Raw genomic sequence first — 23,528 nt, forward strand, 5'->3', positions numbered from 1 at the left:
GATAACAAGCGCACCATGCCCTATGGGCCTGGTGTTTCCGGCTGGACTACGGCGGCGAGGGGGTCGCGGGTAACCGTTGGGCGGAGGTGAGGGGTTGCGGTATTTGTCTCTGCCGGAGTACATCGCGTCCTTTCCCTTCCTTGGGTCCGACGGAGGCGTCTGTGACGGAACGGGGATCGGATTTGGGTGTTCCCTGGTTTTCCTTCTGCGTTCCGAGGATCCGGTGCGCGATTCATCGTCCTTCTGCGCGGTAGATACACAGTTATCCGGATTGGATTCCAACCTGCGCGAAGTGTCTGCCCTGCTCTGCTGCTGCACTGCTGAAGCGACAAGTGTGCGGAGGTAGTTGATGTCAACTTCTTCGTCCTTCTTCTTCAGCAATTCCGCTGCTTTCTGCATGTTGTCCTTTGGAGTTTCGAGCGGCTGGTGCACTGTGGGGGTGGCGAAGGTAATCTTGCGGGGAGGGATGGCTTCACGCCTGATCTTAGCTTCCTCCTCTTCAACGAATTTCACCTTGGCTTCCCAGTGCTTTTCTAGTTCCCTGACCTTTGCAAGAGATTCATCGACCTCGCGGTCCTTCTTCTTGAAGTGATCCACAAAGTTGGCAGCTTCTGTTCTCTCGTCCAGCATCGCAGCTGCGGTGTTTGCGAACTTTTTGGCAGTAGCCAGCATCTCCTGTCTTGTTGCTTCTAGAGCTTCCGGATCTGCGGCGTCGTCAGGGGTTATTGGTTTGTTGAGAACACCTGATTTTACGACCAGGTCCATGCGTGCTTGTGCGACTAGCTCCTCCGGAGACAGGACATCCTCAAGGGGACGTACACGATCTAACGGAGATCCGACATTGGACGGTCCTGGGTCGGAGGTGGTGTTTTCATCTTCGCCTTCCTGCTCATCCAGCCGTGCCACGGTTGCGAGAACCTGCATAGGCTGGGCGGAATCGACCTCAGGCTGATCACCGAAACCGTACTCCCCTAACTTGCGGACGAAGTCATCAGATTCCATGGAAGGGGTATCTCCGGAAGCTGGGCTCAGATTGCCCAAAATTGACTCTTCAACCGGAGCTTCGCTTTCTCCGACAGGCTGAGCCTGATCCGGATCTGCGCCGTTTTCCGGTGCCTCTACCTGCTCAGGACCAGCTCCTCCTTCTGGAGGGGCGGTTCCGGCGGTATGGGCCAAGAAGTGTACGAAGTGGCACCTCTGCTTTTCTAACACCTGGGAGACCCAGGCGGATCTGCATTGGTCTTCCACCTTTGTTTCCTGCTCAAGGGCGGATTGGGTGGGCTTTGAAATTTCCAGATCCAAGGCGGAATCTTCCTTGGGAAGCTCCTGCATCTCAGATCGGATCTTCGCGACAGCGTCCAGCTCTGCGGCGGCCGCGTCTGCGTTACTTACCAGTGGGTTTCCGTCGGAATCGACGGTTTCCCCGATGAAGATGTGAATGCCGCCAATTGGGACGATGGAGAGCTTGACGGGGTTTGTCTTAGCCGGAATCCAGCATTCATCCGGAGGGACGATCGGCAGATTCCCGGCGTAAAGGACGCGCCCCACAGCGATGGTGTCGTCGTAGCTTCCCATGGCGGAACCCTCCCGGTTCCGGCCTCCAGACGCCACAGGCCCCACGGTGGGCGCCAACTGTCGTTGCCTAATCGACGGTACCCCGGAGGAGGGATCCTCACGAGGGGGAGAAGTAGTAGGGGCCATAGGGCGGAGTGCACACGGGACGGTGGTACGCGAGTTACCCAGCTTCGGAACACCTGCACGATGACAGGGCCTACTGCTGCTTGTCTGGAATTATCTGGGCGCTTTCGCGTTGTTACAATGAGTTGTGGTTGTGCCTCTAGGGCTCCCGGGATCCGGCTTATAAAGGCGCACGGATCTAGGGTTTACATGGAGAGTCCTAGCCGGATTACAGATAGCCTAGCTACGGTACAACATCTTGCCGTGCACGTCACGGATCCGCCTTCCATGCACGTCGTACTGGATCCGGGTTCCTCATGGGCCTCCCTGGATCCGGGTCACTCCTAGGTCGGTACGGATCCGGCCTGCTGATCCTGGGCTGGACTTCTTCCTTCATGATCAACAGCAACTGGGCCGCCCGATGGGCCACATGCCTCATCACCGTCTGTGGGCCACCCGGGCTTGCCGGATCTAGGCACTGTCGATGGTACACCCATGAAGTATACCCACAACAGTCATTAATCTTGCAAAAATCATTCTTGCATTGCCATCTTCCAACTACCATAGGTATATTGTTCTTCATTGCAAAATACAAAATATGCTACACAAGTTCAAATAGACACTAATATTATTTTTACAACTGCCTATATAATATGGATGGTTTTGCATAAAACAGTGCTTAAATTATTAAAAAAACCTACATTGGTATTAATTTCGTGAAAGCAATATTGGATTCCCCATGCAACACATAGTCACAATAATCCTTGTATTTTAGATGTCATTCAATTTTTATTTGAATATTCCAATTGGTTAAACAAAACAAAAAACAATTACAAAATGGGTAAGGGTTGAACCTTGCCCAAGCTCTCTTGTCCCTCCTCTCCCCCACCCCTCCCCCTCAAACTCCCTCTCTCCATCTCTCTCTTATGCCCCCACCCTTTCCTAATACCGCCTCGGATTTTGCGGGATTTCCTTGTGGATTATGTTTGGGGGTCAACAGGTAGATAAATGCACAACTAACTCACGTGGTTTTTACAGAGAAACATTTTCACTGAAAGTAATAGTGGTAAAAGGAGAACCAATCACTATTTCGATAGTTAGAGGAAGTTTGTACCTCCAAACCACAATCAAACCACGCGTCATTAATGCAGATTATGTTCTTAGTGAAATATATGTACGTGGCAATTTCATAAATCGTAAAACTATGTGACGTATATATATTCAATAAACAGTGTGTGAGTGTGTTTGTGTATATATGTCTAGTAAAATGTTTTGTACTCATGTTGTTAAAAAAAGTATTCTATGTATACCTAAATGTAGATTGTAGTGCACATTTGCATTTTTATCAAAGCCAAATTTCTTAATATTTGAGTAAGTATACAAAAAAAATCAACATTCCATGATACCAAATACAAACAATACAAAATATATTATATGCCGCTTCTAATAATATCTGTGTGATACCTTTTGCTATAAACCTTGATGAAACTTTATGAGTTTTGAATTTGACTAAAACTGAAATGTATTGTGTTTGTATGCCGTTTCTAACAATACCTGCATGATACCTTTTGCTATAACACGACTTTTACACTTGTTTTTTTGTTTGGAGGTCACATTTTGGGATGCGGCTAGGAACGGGAGCATCCCAAAGCGGCACCACGCCACGGTGTCCCCAGACAACCAATCCGACGCTTTTTCGTTTGGGGATGCTACTAAAATACCTGCGTTTGGCGCCATGGGATGACACCTCTGATGAAGCTAAGGCGGTGGAGCGTGATCTCTGCGAGCTTTTTGAGAGGGAGGAGGTCATGGCACGACAAAGGTCTAGAGTGGAGTGGCTCAAGGAAGGTGACCGCAACATGACCTTTTGTCATGCAAGAGCATCGACCAGAAGGAGGACAAATAAAATCAAATCTCTAGTCCAGAACGATGGCTCGCGATGCACTGAGTTGGCTGAAATCAAGGCTCAGGTGGAAGGGTTTTACGATATGCTGTTCTCCGCTGAACCTTGTATTGATACTGATGTGGTGCTAGATTCTATCAAGGGCATGGTCACTGATGAGATGAATTTGGATCTATGCAAACCTTACTCCAATGAAGAGATTAAAGCAGCTTTGTTTCAAATGGGTCCTACAAAGGCACCAGGGCCGGATGGATTTCCTGCGCTCTTTTATCAAACCCATTGGAACCTCATTGGAAGGGGAGGTGATCCCTGAAGGATTATGTGACTCCATCGTCGTCCTAATCCCCAAGGTTACCAAGCCGGATAAACTGAATTTTTTTCGCCCAATTAACCTCTGCAATGTGTTATATAAAATTGCATCTAAGGTGTTGGCTAATCGTCTGAAGCTAATTCTTCCTGTTATTATTTCCGAGGAGCAAAGTGCCTTTGTCCCGGGCAGATTGATTACTGACAGCGCCTTAATTGCCTATGAATTCCTCCACACTATCAAGAACCAAAGGGCGAAGAAACATTTTTTCGCCCTCAAGATTGATATGATGAAAGCTTACGATAGAGTGGAATGGAGCTTTCTACATGGGTGCTTGGTGAAGCTTGGGTTTGCCCCGGCTTGGATACGGTCAGCCATGAGATGTGTCACTATGGTTCGCTATACAGTGAAAGTCAATGGTGATCTCACGAAGCCGGTGATACCCACACGTGGGATAAGACAAGGGGATCCCATTAGTCCTTATTTGTTCTTGCTCTGTACGGAGGGTTTATCATGCTTATTGCATCAACAGGAGGAGGCAGGGCAATGACAAGGTATTCGAAATGGCCGATCTGGTCCAACCATCTCTCATCTTCTGTTTGCTGACGATAGCATCTTCCTTGCCCGAGGCGGTCAGAGGAGTGTTGATGCTCTGCAGGCCACTCTGAAACTATATTGCGAGGGGTCGGGGCAGAAGATAAACCTTGACAAGTCCACGAGTTTCTTCGGTAATCACTGTGGGCATGCGGTCAAATAGAATGTCATGGATCACCTCGGTGTTCGGAATGAAGCGCACCAGGAGTCTTACCTGGGTATGCCTACAGAGGTAGGTCGAGCCCCCATTGGTTGTTTCCGCTTCCTCTTTGATAGGTCCTGAAAGAGACTTAACACCTACTCAGACAGGTCTCTCTCTCGCTCGGGGAAGGAGACGTTGATCAAGGCGGTGATTCATGCCATGTCTACCTACATCATGAGCTGCTTTCAAGTGTCGGTGGGTGTCTGTTCATCCATCAGAAAGGCGATAGCAAATTTTTGGTGGGGGATTGAGGATGGGAAGAAGAAAATGCACTGGAAATCATGTGATTGGCTATCCACACCCAAATCCTATGGAGGGATGGGTTTCCGTGACATGGTTCTCTGCAATAAGGCAATGCTAGGACGACACTGTTGGCGTCTCCTAACTGAACCAGATACCTTATGTGCTCGTGTCCTCAAGGGACGGTATTACCCAGACACCGACTTCTGGAATGCTGCACGGCCACGTACATCATCCTTTACTTGGCGTAGCATTCTATTTGGGAAGGAGCTCTTGGTCCAGGGTGTGCGGTGGGGAATTGGCAACAGAGAGAACACGAGAATCTTGACAGATAACTGGATCCTAGGTGTCCCCTCAGAAGGTTTATCTACACTGTTGCCGCTACCCGCAGACGCTTCAACTGCTACTCTCCTGGATTCTGACACTATGTTATGGAAGGAGGATATGGTCAGGCGTTTCTTTGCTGACCCGGTTGCTGAGAAGATCATGGCGATCCCTTTGGGGCGTCAAGGCGGCGATGATTTCATGTCATGGCTGCATGCTCGCTTTGGTGCTTATATGGTGCGGTCCGCGTACAATCTTGCAAGGACGCAGCAGTTCCTTCATAAGCGCAGCCGGTCAGGACATGGCATTCCTTCTGACATCACGGATGATTCCTTGCGTTGGAAGAAGTTGTGGAACATTCCGGTGCCAGGGAAGATGAAGATAAACCTCTGGCGCTTTGCCCACGATTGTTTGTCGTCGGGCACGCAACTCCTTCACCGACGGATCCCTGCTTCGGGGGCGTGTGTCTTCTGTGGCCGAGAAGAACAGGTGGAGCATACACTGCTCTTTTGCTCCTACGCTAGGGAGGTCTGGCGTGCGATGAAGGCCAAGTTCCCATGTCATCTTGCTAGGCGAGGCTTCACTACAGCTAAGGCATGGGTTTTTGATCTATTGGGAAGAGTTGATGATAAAGCTCTGGTCACAATGACGGTGACTATTTGGCACATCTGGGACGCTCGGAACGCGGTTCGTAATGATGAACAGTTGAAGCATCCTCGGAGCCTTGCTGAACAGATTAAAGCCTATATTGATATGATCTTGTTGCACCTCTTCAAACAGCCCACCAGCCAAAGACGTGAGACTACTCCTTCAACACCAGTTTGGTCTCCGCCACCGGAAGGTACGACTGTTGTTAATGTTGATGCATCATTGTTCTTTGCTTCGTCTCGGATAGGGGTTGGCGTGGTGATCAGGAGCCACAAAGGTGATTTCCTGGCTGCATATAGTCAGGTTCATAATTAGATCATGACGCCAGAAATAGAAGAAGCACACGCGGTGAGATGTGCAATCGCCCTTGCTCGAGATGAAGGATTGGACAAGATCATCCTTGTGTCTGATTGTTTGTCGGTTATTGAGCGGATCAATGCCCCTGGTGAAAGAGAAAAGTCTATACTCCATGTTTTGTGTGTTTTATGACAACACTTGAATGAATCTTACCATGTACAAAGGTTGTCTTTGATAGATTTGCAAGTGCACGGTGACCTCGCTGAACACGTCATGATCGGAGAACTGAAGCGTAGCTTATAGGTTTTCTGGTTTTGTGTGTGTATCGCGAGGTGACATGGTTGGAGAGGAAAAGAGGAAAAAGCAGTTTTTGCTTGACCGGTACTACCGGTACCAGGAGAGGTAGTACCGCTACCCTACTAGTACCGCCCAACGGTACCGCTCTGGATTCGAAATCCCCCACAGAACTTATCCACGTGGACACACAACGGTAGTACCGCTTTCCAAAGCGGTAGTACCGCTTAGGCGGAAACTGCACATAACGGTTGGATTCGGGGGGCCCTATATAAAGGGCCCTTCTTCTCCAGCTCGTTTTTATATGTTCTCTTTCTCTCTCTTCCATTATTGCTGAGCTTAATCCTTGAGGATCTCCCCAACCATCCAACCAATCTTGCCCAAATTTTGAGGAGTGGTGGAGGAGGCCCCGATCTACAGTTCTACCAAGAGAGTTTTCACCAATTCGTGCTAGTCCTTTGTGGATCTTGGAGTTAGGGTTCCTTTGGTGGGATCTTGGAGAAAGTGCTCCTATGGAGGCTAGCTTGGAGTTGTGCTAGCCCCATAGGGTGTTGGGAGCCTCCTAGTGTTGTGGAGCTCGCCCCAACCTTGTGAAGGAACCACCGCCTCGACCGGTGCCTTAGTGGAAAAAAGGGAGCCCCTTTGTGGAGCTCTCTTGAGGAAGAAGGTGAGGCCTTCCTTCGTGGTGTGGCCGCCTAGCCTCTTGTGTAAGGATAGCACCTCCTCAACGCAGACGTACTCCCTTTTGTGGCAGGAAATGCGGGAAACAAATCCTCGCCTCGTCTCTGCGCCCTCCAGTTGTCCCGCTCCTCAACTTTATTATTGTTGCTTGGTTCCTTTGCTTGTTGCACTAGCCTAGGGTCATACTAGGAACATCTCCACCACTAAGGCTATCACATTTACCTTCCGTTGCACTAACAATTGAAAAAGACTAAAAATTGCGTAGCGCCCATTCACCCCCTCCCCCCTCTTGTTCGCGACGGTACGTTCACCTGGGAGGGATCGGTCCCTGATTGGAGTGGTGATCGAGGACATTAAAACCCTTGCTCGCTTGTTCTCGTCGGTGACTTTTCATCATGTTAGTCGGTTGTGTAATAATTCAGCACATATCCTAGCTCGTCGAGCTGAACTTCTTGGTAGTGTTTACTTTCGTGATTTTGCTCCGGATTGTATCCGAGGAAAACTTTGTATTGATGTTATTTGATCAATAAAGTGCTGAATTCTCTCTCAAAAAAAAGGGATGCTCTTAGGTTTTGTGGTGGAAACCAATCTGCCAACCAAGTCAAGTTGGCGTCTCACGTGCACGGTTGGGTCTGAGTCTGACCCAAAAGGCCAAAACGCTCGGCCCACCCCTGACCCGAACCCAATCTCACGCAAAATTTCCCACCCGCGACCCGGTGAGAAGGGTCACAGATCACGCACGCAGCCGCCACCGGCAACCAATGCCACCCGCCGCCGCCGGCCGCCACTGCTGCCGGCGGCCAACTCCTAGCCGCTGCTGACCACTTCCCCCCTCCCCCGCCATGCCCCGCCTCCTCGCCCCGCTCCCCTCCCGCTCGCGCCGCCGCCGCCTCCTCGCCATTCTGTCGAACACCTTCTCGACGTCCACCGCCCCACCACACCGCGCGCCGCCGCCGCCGCCGCTGCCGCAGCTCTCCCCGCTGCTTCCCCGGACCGAGGATTCCTACGCCTCCGTCTCCGCCGCGGCCGCCGACATCGCCGTCTCCTTCCGCGACTGGTTCCTCGTGCCCCGCGCCGCCGAGCCGCTCTCCGCCCTCGACGCGATCTACGAGGCCCTCGCCGCCGAGGACGCGGCGGCGCTCGAGGCGCTCCCGCTCACGGAGGAGCTCGTCCTCTCGTTCATCCGCCACCGCCCGCGGCGGCTCCCCGACGGCGACGCCCTGCTGCTGCTCCGCCTCAAGTTCTTCGACTGGTCGGGCCGCCGCCCGCGCTACCGCCACACGCGCGCCGTCTACCACGCGGTCTTCCGCCTGCTCTCGCGCGCGCGCCGCGCCTCCGTGCTGCTCGACTGGCTCCGCCTCTTCTCCTCCACCACCCCGTCCGCCAACCAGCCGCGCTTCCACGACACGCTCGTCGTCGGCTACGCCGTCGCCGGCGACCCCCAGCGCGGCCTCGGCGTCCTCGGCCGCATGCGCTTCCGCGGCATCGACCTGGATCCCGTATCCTCTCGCATCCTCCTCAACTCGCTCGTCGACGCTTCGCTCCACGACTACGCCGACTCCTTCGCCCGCAACCTTGCTGCCAGCCCCGTTTCAACCTGCATCCGTATCAAGAGCCTCTGCCGTCGAGCCCGCCTCGGCGACGCTGTAGCGCTACTTGACACCCTCCCTTTCGCGGAAGCATCCAAAGGCACCGCGGCTGGCTCTATCGTCACTGAGTTCTGCCGGCGTGGCCGCTTTGATGAGGCATCCCAGATTGTTGATAAATTCTCGTCGTGTGATGTTTACGGCGCATGGATGCATGGCCTCATTGAGGCTGGGATGCTTGATACTACGTTGCAGTTCCTTTCTGATAAGAAGGAGGCTGAGGGATACATCCCTGATGGTAAGCGCTATGATAAGCTTGTGTACCGCCTTCTCAGCAAGAACAGACTTGGTGAAGTGTATGATTTGCTTGTGGAAATGATGGAGGAGGGCATTGCTCCAGGACGTTCAACCATGAATGCCGCACTTTGCTTCTTTTGTAAAGCCGGCCTTGTGGAAGTTGCCATGCACTTGTATAGGTCAAGACTGGAGCTTGGGATTAACCCTAACAAGGATGTCTATAATAATCTGATCAGGGCGCTGTGCCGCGGTGGGGCCACGGAAGAGGCATGTCTCGTATTGGAGCAGTCGATGGCAGACGGCTACTTTCCTGGCCGTCAGACGTTTGCCATGTTTGCAAATGTGCTGTGCCAGGAAGGGAAGCTTGATAAGGTGAGGGAGCTTCTTGACAGGGCGCTCAAGCAGGAGGCATGGCCAATGGACAGTATCTTGGCCAAGTACCTTGTGGCCTTGTGCAAGAGTGGGAATGTGGACGAGGCATGTACAGTGCCCCAGATAGCGAGCAGCAAGAACCCTGCGGGCCTATATCGTTATGAATCAACTTACAAGAGCTTGATTAGGGCATTAATATTGATTAAGAGGGTGGATGTGCTGCCAAAGCTCATACTGGAAATGCAAGATATGGGACACATTCCAACCCGGAGCCTCTATCAGTCTGTCGTTTGTGCATTGTGTGAGGAGAGTAGGTATGGTGAGGTTCTTGAGCTACTGGAGAACCAGTTGGGGAGAAATGAACTACAACCCCGTGTGTGCTATAACTACTTCATCTCTGGGGCTGGACATGCTAAGAAGGCTGATGTTGCCAGGGAGGTGTATAGCCGGATGGAGTGTGCGGGGATTGTACCAGCTGAAGAAAGCAATATCCTTCTTCTCATGAGTTATCTGAGGAGCAAGCGTATTGGTGACGCACTAAATTTTTTCAACTGCATTCATGAGAAGAAGGCACCTGGGACCAGGATGTATAACATATTTATATCTGGTCTATGTGAAGCTCGGAAGCCGGAGCAGGCAATGGTATTTTGGAGGGAAGCAAGGGATAAAGGATTAATTCCGAGCATCAACTGCTATGAACAGCTTGTGCTTCTTTTGAGCTCAGTTAACGACTATGACAGTGTTGTCAAGATTATTGATGACTTCAGGGAAACAGGTCGCCCTGTTTCAGCCTTCTTGTGTAATGTACTTCTGTTGCACACACTGCGGGGCAGCGGTCTTCTGAAGGCTTGGACACGTTCAGAAGATAGATCAGCATCTATTGTAGCAAGTGCTGAAGAGATCAAAGGTCGTGGGGCAGGACGAATCTTGATTGGACAACTTATTGAGTTGTTTGCAAGTGGTATTCGAAACAGGAGTGACTTGGAGGTTCTAGAAGAAGGTTTAGAACAGTTCTTTCCTGTCGACATTTTTACTTATAACATGCTGCTACGAGGATTGAGCATGGCAGGGAGGATGGATACTGCATGTAACATGTTCGAAAGGCTGTGCAGAAAGGGGTATCAACCAAACCGATTTACTTTTGATATAATGATACACGGCTTCTGCAAGCATGGCATTCGAAGTGAGGCTGAAAGGTGGATGGAGGCAATGTACCGAAATGGGTTCTATCCTACTTGGTACACTATGAGGTTATACAACAATACATCCTTGCGAGTACATGATCAGAAAGTCATTCAATTTGTATAAGCAATTACCTATCTTCGCCTCGCATCCGTCTACTGGGCTATTTAATACTATGCCTTTGCTGAAAAAGGTAATGTATTATCAATCCTTGCTCTTTGATTGATTTTCTACTGCATGTGAGGTTTTGTTGTTTGAGAGGTTTGCCGGAGATCTGAGATATTGAGTAATTTTTTCTGGTGTTTCCTTATGACACATGGGATAAATCCGTTGCACCATATTTTAGACTTGTCACATTAGCCTACTGGGTATTAGTTTCTCAGACATGACAGTATGTTGGTCGACCATTTTCGTGGCAATCTCACATGGCTTTCATAGTTACAAAGAGACATGACATTTTCTGTTCTATTTTCATAAGGTATCTGTGTGATTTTCTACATTGATGGAACTGATCGTGTGATGTACATTAAAGTCGTTGTAGCGGGTTATGCAAATGTCTAGCAGACCAAATTTTAAGACAGTTCATCTCTTAATTTTATACTATAACCACATCCACAATAAATTAGTACAATGGCTTACATTTTTCCCTCCCAATTTGAGCATTGTGCAGGCACACTTTTTGAGGATCAGACATACATCCATGTGGAGAATATTTGTAAACTTAACATTATTGCATCCTGAACCACACCTCACCTGGCACAACTTAGCGTCGAAGATGTAGCTAGGGTATCAGTTTACCTGTAACATTGATTCTTTTTTTCCTTGTCCATGATGTATTCTACTAGTCCTATTACAGTTTTGCGCTGTTCACCTGCTGTAACAATAATAATTCAGTAGTTCCCACTGAATCAGTAAATTATGGGGCAATGGAGATTCATTGTCATGGCATGATCATCTAAAAGTTTAGCATAACATTTTCTAAATATAGATTGAAGGCGGTTGGTCCACATTATGCACACGATGTTTCTGCTTCCAGGATCCATTATCAGTTCCAAAATGGAAGTTTGATCTATTTATAGCGCAAAATTGTTGAGGCAAGAAAGGACTTGAAAGTATCCTGTAGATGTTTGATCTCATTTTTTTTCTGCAAGGCGATATAAGAAATATGATTGATATGTATTCTTCATTTATAGATCCAGTTTATTTCGAAGATTACCATTTTCTTGGAAATATATTCAAGGTTAACTTCATGTGAATTTTTGTTTCTTTCCTGGATTTTTGTTCCCTTCCTGGTTGAATCAAGAGAACACCATTTATCTCCCGTAGAAGACTTTACTCTGCACTGGTTCCCTAATTTTCTTTAAGGTGGACAGGCTCGATCTAAATCACGTCGAAATTGTACTCACTGTGTGCGCTCACCAATCTCCTGCAGCACAAAGCCTACCTGAAAGAAAATTGCACTATACAGTCCAAAGTACAGCAGCATGGGTATGTCGCTATATCTTGCATGCAAATTTTCACGTTAGAACAGGCTATGCTCATTTGTACATGTGAGAAAGAAAACATATGATTGAAACTTCTAAACATGGGTTTCTAATATTTTCGAAGTAACAAGAAAACTCTACAGATGCTGCCGTCATTCTTGGAAACAGGAGCCTGAAAATGTAGTTGCATATACAGAATTATCTTGCCATACTAACTTACTAGTAGTAAGCTAACGGTAGTAGACATACAATGTCCATCTGTGATGTTCATAGCAGAATTATTCCGCAAAAGGAAACATAGATCATCAACTCTTATGCTGTTGTGAACAAGCACACATTACATTCCAAGACGACTAGCTATTATCTAAAAAGAACATGACAGGGTTTAAGCGGGCATACATATACACATACAGCGTAAATTACAGACTCAAACTTCCATCTAAGGCCTTGTTCGGTTTCACATATTACAGAGGGGATTGGCATGGTTTGAGGGGGATTAAATCCCATCTAAGCAAAAAATCTCCCCCAATCCCTCTCAATCCAGTTCAATACACTTGAGAAGTGTATTAACCAAACAAGGCCTGCACATGATCAGGGTTTTTTCATCCAACAGGATCTCAGATCACACCGAGAACTTATTCCACGAAAAGAAAGTGGAGAAGATTAAAAAAAAAGCCATCTTGGACAACTATTCCTGCATAAGAAAAAGTACACACTGATTGTTATCTCTTAGATAGGTGTACTTGCTGTCTTCGACACCATGGTAGGTCGACCCATCCGTGGTACATTCTCACCTAGGCATCAAACAAGGGTCCACACAGATGGAAGCACCACCAAGTGTAATGCAAGCATCAGTCTATATCCAAGGTGGAGTATGGCGCGTGACCGACCTGCATCGAGATTTAAATGTGGCCACTTTGTTTAGCAAATACTAGCTTGGTCACCGAGAAATCAGGTGTGGAACCACCTGATTAGTACATGGGGTGTAGAACTCTGATGATATCTGATAGGATCTTGCTACTTAGTACTTACCGAGCAATCATCATGAACACGCCAGATCGTCTCGCCCAAAAGGTTAGCAACCGAGAGGATGGTCAGCTGCGGGAAGTTCTTCTCCTCCTTCAAAGGGATCGTGTTTGTGATGATTACTTCTTGAAACAATCCGCTTGACAATCTTTCAATGGCAGGTGGGCTGGAAAGGTGATGGAAATATACTTGTAAGAAAATCACAGCTAAATCTATTGCCACGGAATAACAAAATAAAACATGATGCAGATTCGAGTTCAATATCTATAACACTGCGTCTCCACTCTCTAACTTTTCTAGTCAGCAGAAAGTGCAAGATGAGAGGATAATGATGCTACTATTGAATGTTTACACAAAATCCAGGAGCTTTTGATGCTACACTTTGGGTTCACTTTTCCATGACACCGAGAATTCAGGAGCTTTTGATGGTATTTCTCTGCAGGTTGCTAAGTTGGTTTATCCATGCAGATTTGCAGAGTTTAGATCTGACATACAGTGTTAAATTATACGAGCACAGTGCACACTTTCTGAATTGCTCGTACACATTGGTGCAGACTCTGGCTCCATCAAACTCTCAGCCCCATGGAATAGAAGTCTGTTACTATGTATACAGCGCGGGGATGGGCCTTTCCCCATACCAAAGCAAGTTCCATAGTTCATCTACTATACTTCGTACTAGAAAAATATGGAATGGGCGTACCTAAAAACAGCATGTGTACAACATGCATAGACTTCTCTTGCTCCTTCTTGATGAAGCAGCTCAGCTCCTTTGGCAATAGTTCCTAATTTAATTGTAATAGTTTCAGTAGGATATTCATATTCAAAAGCAAATGTCTCAAGACGTGGTAGTTAGTTTTCATGTGCAACAAGATGTTATAATTTACTTCAGTTGTCAGGCCTGAATGTGGAACATTTTAGCGGGCTTCCTGTATGAACTATATTGTAAGTCATATGATTTGTATTCACTCCTTATTACAAAAATCGATCCTAGCTATATGTATATGGTTTATTGTTTTAATAGGATGCCACAACATATACTTGACTAGTAACAACATGCCTACTCCTTCTTGATGGACAACTGCCCCTTGGTACGAAATGGACAACTTAAGAATTTTGTTGTTGTAATTTAAATGGGATAGCTTACCTGCTGTATCAATCATATCATCCATCATAACAGCCACTTTTCCTCTAACATCACCAATAAGATTCATTACCTGTGATAAATGCACATAATAAGTGTTAGCCTTGCTAGCTAGTTCACAGGTAGTGTCGTGTGTGTGAAGTGGTCTGGGTTTGTGATGCTGCCAAAAACTTCATGCAGCTTGTATTGCATAGTGCTATTTATAGGATACAAGCTAGGTACAACATGTAGATTTCTAAAGCCTTCTAAAGCTTTCTACTGCTATCCTTTTATAGCTATCTACTAGTAGAGGTATCCAGAGTGTTCTACTGGCTAAGACTTACATATGTAATGTACTCCTAGAACATACTAGAACATACCAGCACCTACAGTACTACTAGAAGGTACTAGCTAACTCCTGAGCAAGAATTACTCTAACGATTCTCCCCCTAATCCTTGCTCTTCATGCTTGACTTGATTTGGACCATTCCAATTCTAGCTCTCAGCTCCTGAAACTTCACTCGCCCAAGTGATTTTGTCAAAATATCAGCGAGCTGATTTGAATTATTGATGAAGCTGGCGTTGATGCTTCCATCTTCCAAGCAGCCTCTGATGAAGTGATAACGAATATCGATATGTTTGCTGCGCTCATGGAAGACTGGATTTTTGGCTAATGCCAGGGCAGACTTGTTGTCCACCATTAGCTCAACTGTCTCGGCTTTTCTTCCTTGAAGTTCTCCAAGAAGTCGAGCCAGCCAAATACCTTGAGTTGCTGCAGTTGTGGCCGCGACATATTCTGCCTCGCATGAACACAGAGCAACCACCCTTTGCTTGAGAGATTGCCAACTCACCAAGCAGTTGCCGAGGAAGAACAGATTGCCACTCGTGCTCTTCCTAGTGTCAATGTCACCGGCTAGGTCGCTGTCGCTGTAACCAATTAGATGTGCATCCTTTGTTTTCCGTCGGTAGTGAAGACCATAGTGGGTCGTGCCAGCGACGTAGCGAAGAATTCTCTTCACCGTTATCATATGCTCCTTCGTGGGTCGTTCCGTGAAACGACTGACGAACCCAACAATAAATGCCAGGTCTGGCCTGGTGTGGACGAGGTAGCGTAGGCTGCCAACGATTTGTCTGTACTTCGTAGCGTCCACCTCTTTTGCTGTACTTTTACGACTGAGCTTGAGCCGCTCCTCCATTGGGGTGTGTGCTGGGTTGCATCCTTCCATTCCACCCAGCTGCAGGATGCGCGAGGCATAGTGCGCTTGACATAGGCTAATGCCATCGCCATGCTGCTGGACTTCAATTCCGAGATAGAATGACAACAATCCAAGGTCACTCATTTGGAATTTTGTCTTCATCTCGGCCTTGAAACTCTCAATTGCTCCCTTGGACGAACCTGTGATGATCAGATCATCCACATATACTCCAATGAGCAAGATTGCGTCACCCGTGATGCGCCGGTAGATTGCGTGCTCGTGCTCGCTCTGCTTGAAGCCCATTTCTTTGAGTGTGGAGTCGAGCTTCGCATTCCATGCCCGAGGAGCTTGCCGCAAACCATAAAGGGCCTTGCGCAGCCGTAGGACTTTTCCTTCTTCTCCGGTGACGACGAAACCCGGTGGCTGCTTCACATAGACCTCCTCCTTCAGTTCTCCATTGAGGAAGGCTGATTTTACGTCCATGTGGTGGATGGGCCACCCCTCCTGGGCAGCCAAAGCAAGCAGCAGCCGGATTGATTCCATGCGAGCGACGGGAGCAAAGACTTCATCAAAGTCTATGCCGGCTTCTTTGGAACGAAGCATGACGACCAACCGTGCTTTGTGTTTGTTTACTTCGCCGGCTTCATTTTTCTTCAACTTATAGACCCATTTGAGGCCTATTGGTTGATGCCCGTGTGGCAGGTCAACAAGCTCCCATGTGTTGTTTCGCTCCACTGCTTCAATTTCCTCGCGCATGGCTGCCTGCCATGCCTTGTCGCGCTCAGCTTCTGCGAATGAGCACGGCTCCCCCGTGCTAGCTAAGTGTAGCTCAGAGTCGAGGTTGCGCGGTTCGAGCCCAGGCACTGGTTCGTCTCCAATCAGGTTTTCGACCCTGCGATAGCGAACCGGTGTGTCTCCATGCGCAGCATCCAGTCGGTCATCATCATCTGCTAGTGGCGTGACGAAAACCGGGGTTGATGCGGTTGCAACACTTGTTGCTGGAGCTGATGCAGGTGTTGGTGGGGCATTGGTTGAGGCACCTTGAGCCCCACGTCTCGAAGACAGAGATATGTCCCCTGCTGAACTGGACACCTGGCTAGGCAGTCTTGTGGCATGACGGTTGATATACTCCACGTCAAAGTTGCTGCTGGGGATTTCGCCACCATCCCAATCCCAACCTCGCTCTTCATCAAAGATAACATCACGAGCGATGCGAACACGCCTTGTGGCTGGGTCCAACAGTCTGTATGCCTTTACTCCATCCTCATAGCCAATGAAGACAGCGGGAGAGCTACGGTCATCGAGCTTGCGTAGGTTCCCCTGTTCCTTGACATATGCCAAGCACCCAAAGGTGCGAAGGTAGTGGACAGCCGGCTTGCGGCCATGCCACGCCTCGTAAGGAGTCTTTCTTGTGAGGGCTTTGGTGGGAGCTCGGTTTAGGAGGAAGACAGCAGTGCTGACCGCCTCCCCCAAAATTCAGCTGGCATACTCCTCTGTTTCAGCAAAGAACGTGCCATTGCCACCACTGTTTGGTTCCGCCTCTCGACGACGCCATTCTGCTGTGGGGTATATGGCGCGGAGAAGTGGCGCTCGATTCCGTCATCAGCACAGTAGGATGCAAAATCCGTTGAGGTGAACTCACCGCCATTGTCCGTGCGGAACACACGCAGTTTGCGTCCGCTTCGAGCTTCATTGTTGCTGAACTCTTTTGATGGCATCTGCTGCATCATTCTTGGCTGCTAGGAGCATCACCCACATGTAGCGAGTGGCGTCATCCACCAAGAGCAAGAAGTAGCGCCGGCCTCCAGGTGTCGCCGGCGAAATGGGACCGCAGATGTCGCCGTGGACAAGCTCAAGTGGCTCCTGTGCACGATACCTTGCTTGCCGAGGGAACGGGCTGCGGCGATGCTTCGTGATGACGCATGTGTCGCAGAACTGCTCCACGTGTTCCAGCCGTGGCAGCCCACGTGCCATGGCGAGGCGTCCCATCTTCTCCAAAGCATCAAAGTTGAGATGCCCAAATCGCTCATGCCAGCGCCAAGCAATATCATCGCGGCGGGCAGAGAGACAAATTGGCCGCGCAATCTCAAGATGGAGGAGATAGAGGCGATTTCGGCCGCGTGTGACCCGAACAAGGAGTCGTCCTTGCTGATCCCATATGCGAAGCACACCTCTCCTGATCAGCATGCATGCGTCGCTCTCGTCAAGTTGACCAATGCTGATGATCGAGTTCTTCAGGCGTGGGATGTAGTAGACGCCGCTGAGAGCCTTGTGTTCACCATTTCTGCCTGCAAAGATGATGGTGCCCATGCCCTTGATTTCCACGACCGAGCCGTCGCCGAATTGTGATCAGTGATTGTACGGTCAATTTCAGCAAAGGCATCCCCATGGCCCGTCATGTGATTTGTAGCCCCAGTGTTGAGGTACCAGCCCTCGATTCGCTCGTCGTCGCTGCTCGTCCCAAGGTAAGCTTTTGCCTTCGGCTCGTCGATGTGAAGAGGAACATGCTCTGGAGCTTTGATGGTGCTATCTTGCACCACAATGGCCTGGGCTGGAGCAACATTCTGTTGCACCACCATGGCAGCTGGAGCTTCACTTTTCTCCACCGGCATGGCTGGAGCTGGAGTAGTGTTTACCATGGCAGGGGCAGGAGTGGTGCAGACCTGCGCCATGAGGAGTGCAGGCTCCTCATCATCTTCCTCTGCTTCGGCCAGGTATGCCCTGTTTCTCCGGGGCTGCCTGCAGTCCTTGGCCCAATGGCCGCGACGGCCGCAGTTGCGGCATGTGTCATCTCGCGGGCCGTCCCTAGCCGCTGCACGATCATCGTTGCCTTCTCCAACCTTTTTACGTGGTGGCCGTCGTCGTCTCTGTCCGCTGCTGCGTGCAGGCCTGGAGGAGCTGCCTCCTTGGCGCCCCTTCATCCGCTCTAGCCATTGCTCCTCGGTGAGTAGGAGCTTGCCCTGCTACCGCGCCGACTCAGGCGACTCGAGACGATCCTCAACTGCCTTCAGCCGGCCGGTGACTTCCTCCAATGACATATCAGAAGTGTCAAGGAGGGTCTCGATCGCAAGGGCTATCTGCGACAGCCTTGGCGGCACAACCCGCAAAAACTTCTCGACGACTTGAGTTTCGTCGATAGGTGCTCCGAGCGTGGCGAGGCTTGTGACGAGGTTCGTAAGGCGTAGCGCGAAATCATCAACAGACTCCCCGTCGCGGAATGAGATCATCTCAAATTCCTTCTTTAGCTGCTGCACCTTGCCCTTCCGCACGCGATCTGAACCGACGCGCATGGCTCGAATCGCCTCCCACGCCTCCTTCGCTGTCCGCTTGATGGCTAGTCCAGCCATCATTTCTGGTGGCACCGCTTGCAAGATGGCCTCCAGCGCCATTCGATCTTCCTGGTAGTCATCGGCGCCGAGCTCAATTGCATCCCAGATGCCCCGAGCCTGCAGCTTCACCTTCATGAGGAGGCTCCATTCGGTGTAGTTTGTCCGCGTCAGCATCGGGTAACTGCCACCGCCGATCGTGCAGCGGCTAGGGACGGCCCGCGAGATGACACATGCCGCAACTGCGGCCGTCGCGGCCATTGGGCCAAGGACTGCAGGCAGCCCCGGAGAAACAGGGCATACCTGGCCGAAGCAGAGGAAGATGATGAGGAGCCTGCACTCCTCATGGCGCAGGTCTGCACCACTCCTGCCCCTGCCATGGTAAACACTACTCCAGCTCCAGCCATGCCGGTGGAGAAAAGTGAAGCTCCAGCTGCCATGGTGGTGCAGCAGAATGTTGCTCCAGCCCAAGCCATTGTGGTGCAAGATAGCACCATCACAGAATATTCCTTCACGACTCGCTCGATCACAACCTCGCGCCTTCCTGCATCACGGTGGCGCGGTCGTCTTGGTGGTGGTGAAGGGGAACGGCGCCGCGGCTGGCGAGGCGGACTGCCAGCAACACCTCCAACTGGAGCTGACATCTCTCAGGATCCTATCTTCACCAACGCTCTGATACCAATTGTTAGCCTTGCTAGCTAGTTCACAGGTAGTGTAGTGTGTGGGAAGTGGTCTGGGTTTGTGATGCTGCCAAAAGCTTCATGCAGCTTGTATTGCATAGTGCTATTTATAGGATACAAGCTAGGTACAACATGTAGATTTCTAAAGCCTTCTAGAGCTTTCTACTGCTATCCTTTTATAGCTATCTACTAGTAGAGTTATCCAGAGTGTTCTACTGGCTAAGACTTACATATGTAATGTACTCCTAGAACATACTAGAACATACCAGCACCTACAGTACTACTAGAAGGTACTAGCTAACTCCTGAGCAAGAATTACTCTAACAATAAGTTAGGCCTGTTTAATCTGACAAAACTGAGATGAAAGCGCAGAAAAAAAAACTAGCATGTACCAAGTGAAACAGCACATCTCCAAACGTATTACACAATTCCTCCAGATTGATTAGAGCAGAATCTAACCACAGTACTGTGTAAACAACTATGAAAATCCCGGATGTGTACTATTTTCTTACTATACATCCTAGTCATCTGCTCATATTCCCGCTGTAGACAGGAATACAGGACATGTTAAGCCGTTCTTCTATTGATGTCCATTCATCCAGATATACTTTGTAAAGAATATACTACTTGCCTCAGCAACGTTGTGTCCATGCCTTCTTTTATCTACAATAGCTAGAGGTGCATCTGATAGCTTTTTGGCAAAAGCGCGTGCCCTGGCAACACCTCCAACATCGGGCGACACCACCACCAAGTCATTTGAACATATTGTCTTGCTGGCGAGGTAATCAAGAATCACCGGCTTGACAGATCAAAGAGGTAAAGTAACAGTTGTGAAATGATGAATATCATATGTCAGTTTTAATAGAACTTGTCAACTGAAGGAACATGCATCGGTGAGTACCTGGCCATAAACATGATCTACAGGGATGTCAAAGTATCCCATAGCCTGACTTGAATGAAGATCACAGACAAGGACACGGTTTGCACCAGCTTCTGTGATCATATTAGCTACAAGTTTTGCAGCTATAGATTCACGACCTTGAGACTGAAAAAGGCAGTTAAGTAAAAAAAAAACAAGTTTTCATAGTTCCATTAAAAATTACGTCCTGTTTTGGCAGATATTAGACTGGTCTGTGCCAGAAATCTACTGCAAGACAGAACTTCTGGTAATTAAATTTCCTGCAAGAACAAGATGCTCCTTGTGGTATGGATATTAAAGTCTCCACATACAGCAATGATTTAACTTGGACATCAGAGTGTTTGGTTACACAACACTGGTAAAAGCAGTGATACAAGCCATGACGACTGAGAAGTAATATAATGTAGGTTTAAAATTTTACTATTAAAAAAAGAAACAGCCTTAAATCTCAACATCACTAACATAATATTTGGAGATTCAATATTTAAGAAACATTACCTTCCTGTCAGCCCTGGCATAACCGAAATAAGGGATAACTGCAGTAATATTCTTAGCAGATGCTCTTCTACAGGCATCAATCATGATGAGTAGCTCCATGAGATTCTCGTTTGCTGGAGGACATGAAGGTTGCACCAGGAACACATCGCATCCCCTTACACTTTCTTGTAACTGAACATATATTTCGCCATCAGCAAATCTTTTTATGTTGATCTTCCCAAGCTCCAAACCCATGTAGCTCGCTATTTCCTGTTGATGACACCAAGAAAAGCATGTGTATTCGAGTGGCATTCAAATAAATCATTACAGGTAATTGATATGCTCCATTTTAAGAATAGCTCTCCAGTGTCCATGGTTCATGTCTTTTCAAGCTTAGTGACACTTCACATTTCCATATACTAATGTCTACAAATAACCCAGTTGTCATTTCCATTGAAAAACAGGAATGTGTTCCTAAGAACCAGGAAGAAACAATACTACATGGAACTGCTAAAGTATGAAAGGTGAATTTCCTCTCTGAAGATCAAACTGACCTGGGCGAGAGAAGGATTGGCCGTTCCTGAGAAGATACGCAACCTCGTGTCATCCTTCCTAATGTTTGTGTCCCCAATAACTGGCATCGTCATAGGTGTCCATAGTGATTTGTTAGACAACGGAACGTAGGGGCTGGTTCCATTTACTGCCCTCAGTTTCAGAGGATCAATCCTTTGGCACTTCTGCATTTACAAGATAAATTTCGGTCAGCTACACAGCAGCACACCTGTTTAGCACACAGATTTTACATGATTACAACGAGAAATTCGTTCTACCGAGATATACATACAAACAGTACTAACAATCAAGCTGCTACATTAACTGCCCTCAGTCTCAGAGGATCAATCTTTTGGCACTTCTGCATTTACAAAGATAGTATTTCGCTCAAGTACACAGCAGCACATCTGTTTAGCGCACTGATTTGACATGATTACCCGGAGCAATCTGTTCTAACAAGCTATATACACCCGGAGTACTAACAATCAAGCTCATGCTCATCCACTTGAAGTACACAGAAGCCTTTACAAAAAAAAAAAAAATCTAAGCAATGCTCACCTTCCCGAAAAGGAACAAGTAGTAGAGCACACAACTCATGGACAAATAATTATGTGCAATTAACACAAGCTATCAATCGAATAACGCAGTCAACCGGAAACAACATACAGTTAGAAGTAATCTGTAGTCGGGGTGAGGTCCAGATGCCACGACCTCGAGTAAGAGAAAGTGTGCGGAAACAAAATCGGATCGACACTTTCACATTTGTTGCGTGAACGGAGTGAGGGGGACGGAGCTCACCACGGCGACGGGGCCTGAGCGCGGACGGTGGAGGCCGCACCGGCTGCGTGCAGCGAGCGGCGACGCCGCCGGCCCGGCTGCGACGGCGGCGGCGGCGGCGGCGAAGGAGGAAGGTAGCGGCATGGGGAAAGGCCACTAGGGTTTAATCCCGGTTAACTCGCGGGGTTTGTTAGCAGTTCCAGCCGCCAACGGTTTTTTGAAGGCTTCACTTCCTTGACGATTCATCCGATATCTTTGTCTAGCTGTAGTGTGATTTTAAGATGATTATTTTACTATGTTCTAGCTGATTTATTGAAAATCAAATATTGAAAAACACAATCTTTAAAGATTTAAGTTGGTGCGCGTCCAGTCACCCTGATCTAAATTTAATTACTCGCTCCGATCCATGTTACTTGCGTTGAAATGAGTAAAGAGACGGACTAAACGTCACTCTGATCAAAATTTAATTACTCGTTCCGTTCCATATTACTTGTGCTGAAATGAGTTAAGAGACGGACTAAATGTGTCTAGATACATGTAAATCAACAAAAGTAGTATGAATCTGAGGAAGTACCACAATATATCATAGAAATCAAACATTCAAAGATGAAAGTTTATAAAGAGTTGTCAACAATTTACTTACCATGTATTTTCGTTGGAGCATATGTATCTTTTAACTAATTGTAAATAGAGAGTGTTAACATTAATATACAAGAATATATATTCTTTTTATTTTGCATAGAAAACAATGCAAAAAAACACCTGCATCTGGCTAGTCTAGTAAAATTTAAGAATATATATAGTCTTTGTTACAAGGAAAACTGTAAATGGCTGAGCTACATGCAGCTCTTTATTTCAAAAATTCAGAAATCGTATTTTTAAGTTTAAAAAAAATCTAAAATAAGATTCTAGATTTAGACAATTATGTATGCTACTGACGTGCAAAATCTCAATGTCAAATTCTTTGTATTCTAGGCTACATAAAGATAACAAAATCTGACAAGTTTTATAGTATTGAAGTGTACACTATTCACTATATTCATATCCACATATTTGTCATTTTTATGTAGCCTAAAACACGAAGAATTTCACATGGAGATTTTGCACGTTTGTAGATTTGATCATTGGCTACATCCATAATTTCGTTTCAGATTTTTTTGAAACCTAAAATGCAATTTTCAAAATAAAAATATAAATAAAGGGTTACATGTAGCTCGATCTTGATTTGTGCACTCTCTTGTTACAACTGTTATATAACTTCAATCTTGTCGGGTGATGTTTTAGATAACTGATCCGCAAGTGTGTTGTGTCATTTAGTAACAATTATTCTTTCTCCTAAGAAATCTAAGAAATTTAAGGCATTTTCC

At 47.8% G+C, this 23,528-nt stretch overlaps 3 protein-coding genes across 5 annotated transcripts; 1 reads left to right on the forward strand and 2 right to left on the reverse strand.

The window, feature by feature from the left end:
• The first annotated feature begins 7,864 nt into the window (after positions 1-7,864).
• Positions 7,865-11,552, forward strand: LOC127308597 (pentatricopeptide repeat-containing protein At1g71210, mitochondrial). The gene is made up of 2 exons (XM_051339460.2): positions 7,865-10,797; positions 11,275-11,552. The coding sequence occupies exon 1, from the start codon at positions 8,010-8,012 to the stop codon at positions 10,728-10,730; it is 2,721 nt and encodes a 906-aa protein (XP_051195420.1). The 5' UTR covers positions 7,865-8,009; the 3' UTR covers positions 10,731-10,797; positions 11,275-11,552.
• Positions 11,553-12,366: 814 nt separating this feature from the next.
• On the reverse strand, positions 12,367-22,340 carry LOC127308596 (ribose-phosphate pyrophosphokinase 1, chloroplastic). Of its 3 annotated transcripts, XR_007856690.2 has the most exons (10): positions 22,183-22,340; positions 21,387-21,569; positions 20,854-21,102; positions 20,338-20,481; positions 20,068-20,235; positions 14,259-14,328; positions 13,815-13,896; positions 13,121-13,280; positions 12,883-12,978; positions 12,367-12,782 (listed from the first exon to the last, which is right to left on the reverse strand). XR_007856690.2 is itself a non-coding variant. In XM_051339459.2 (9 exons), the coding sequence occupies exons 1-9, from the start codon at positions 22,303-22,305 to the stop codon at positions 12,940-12,942; spliced, it is 1,218 nt and encodes a 405-aa protein (XP_051195419.1). In that variant the 5' UTR covers positions 22,306-22,340; the 3' UTR covers positions 12,367-12,939. The 3 variants fall into 3 exon arrangements, 1 of the variants encoding a protein (XP_051195419.1); XM_051339459.2 differs by having other exon boundaries at positions 12,367-12,978; XR_011746565.1 differs by lacking the exon at positions 13,815-13,896 and having other exon boundaries at positions 12,367-12,978.
• On the reverse strand, positions 18,076-19,017 carry LOC139831982 (uncharacterized). The gene has a single exon (XM_071821378.1). It carries the CDS (start codon positions 19,015-19,017, stop codon positions 18,394-18,396), a length of 624 nt encoding a protein of 207 aa, XP_071677479.1. The 3' UTR covers positions 18,076-18,393.
• Positions 22,341-23,528: the final 1,188 nt, after the last annotated feature.

The sequence above is a fragment of the Lolium perenne genome, chromosome 6 (genome assembly GCF_019359855.2).
Source record: "Lolium perenne isolate Kyuss_39 chromosome 6, Kyuss_2.0, whole genome shotgun sequence".
Lineage (NCBI taxonomy): Eukaryota > Viridiplantae > Streptophyta > Magnoliopsida > Poales > Poaceae > Lolium > Lolium perenne.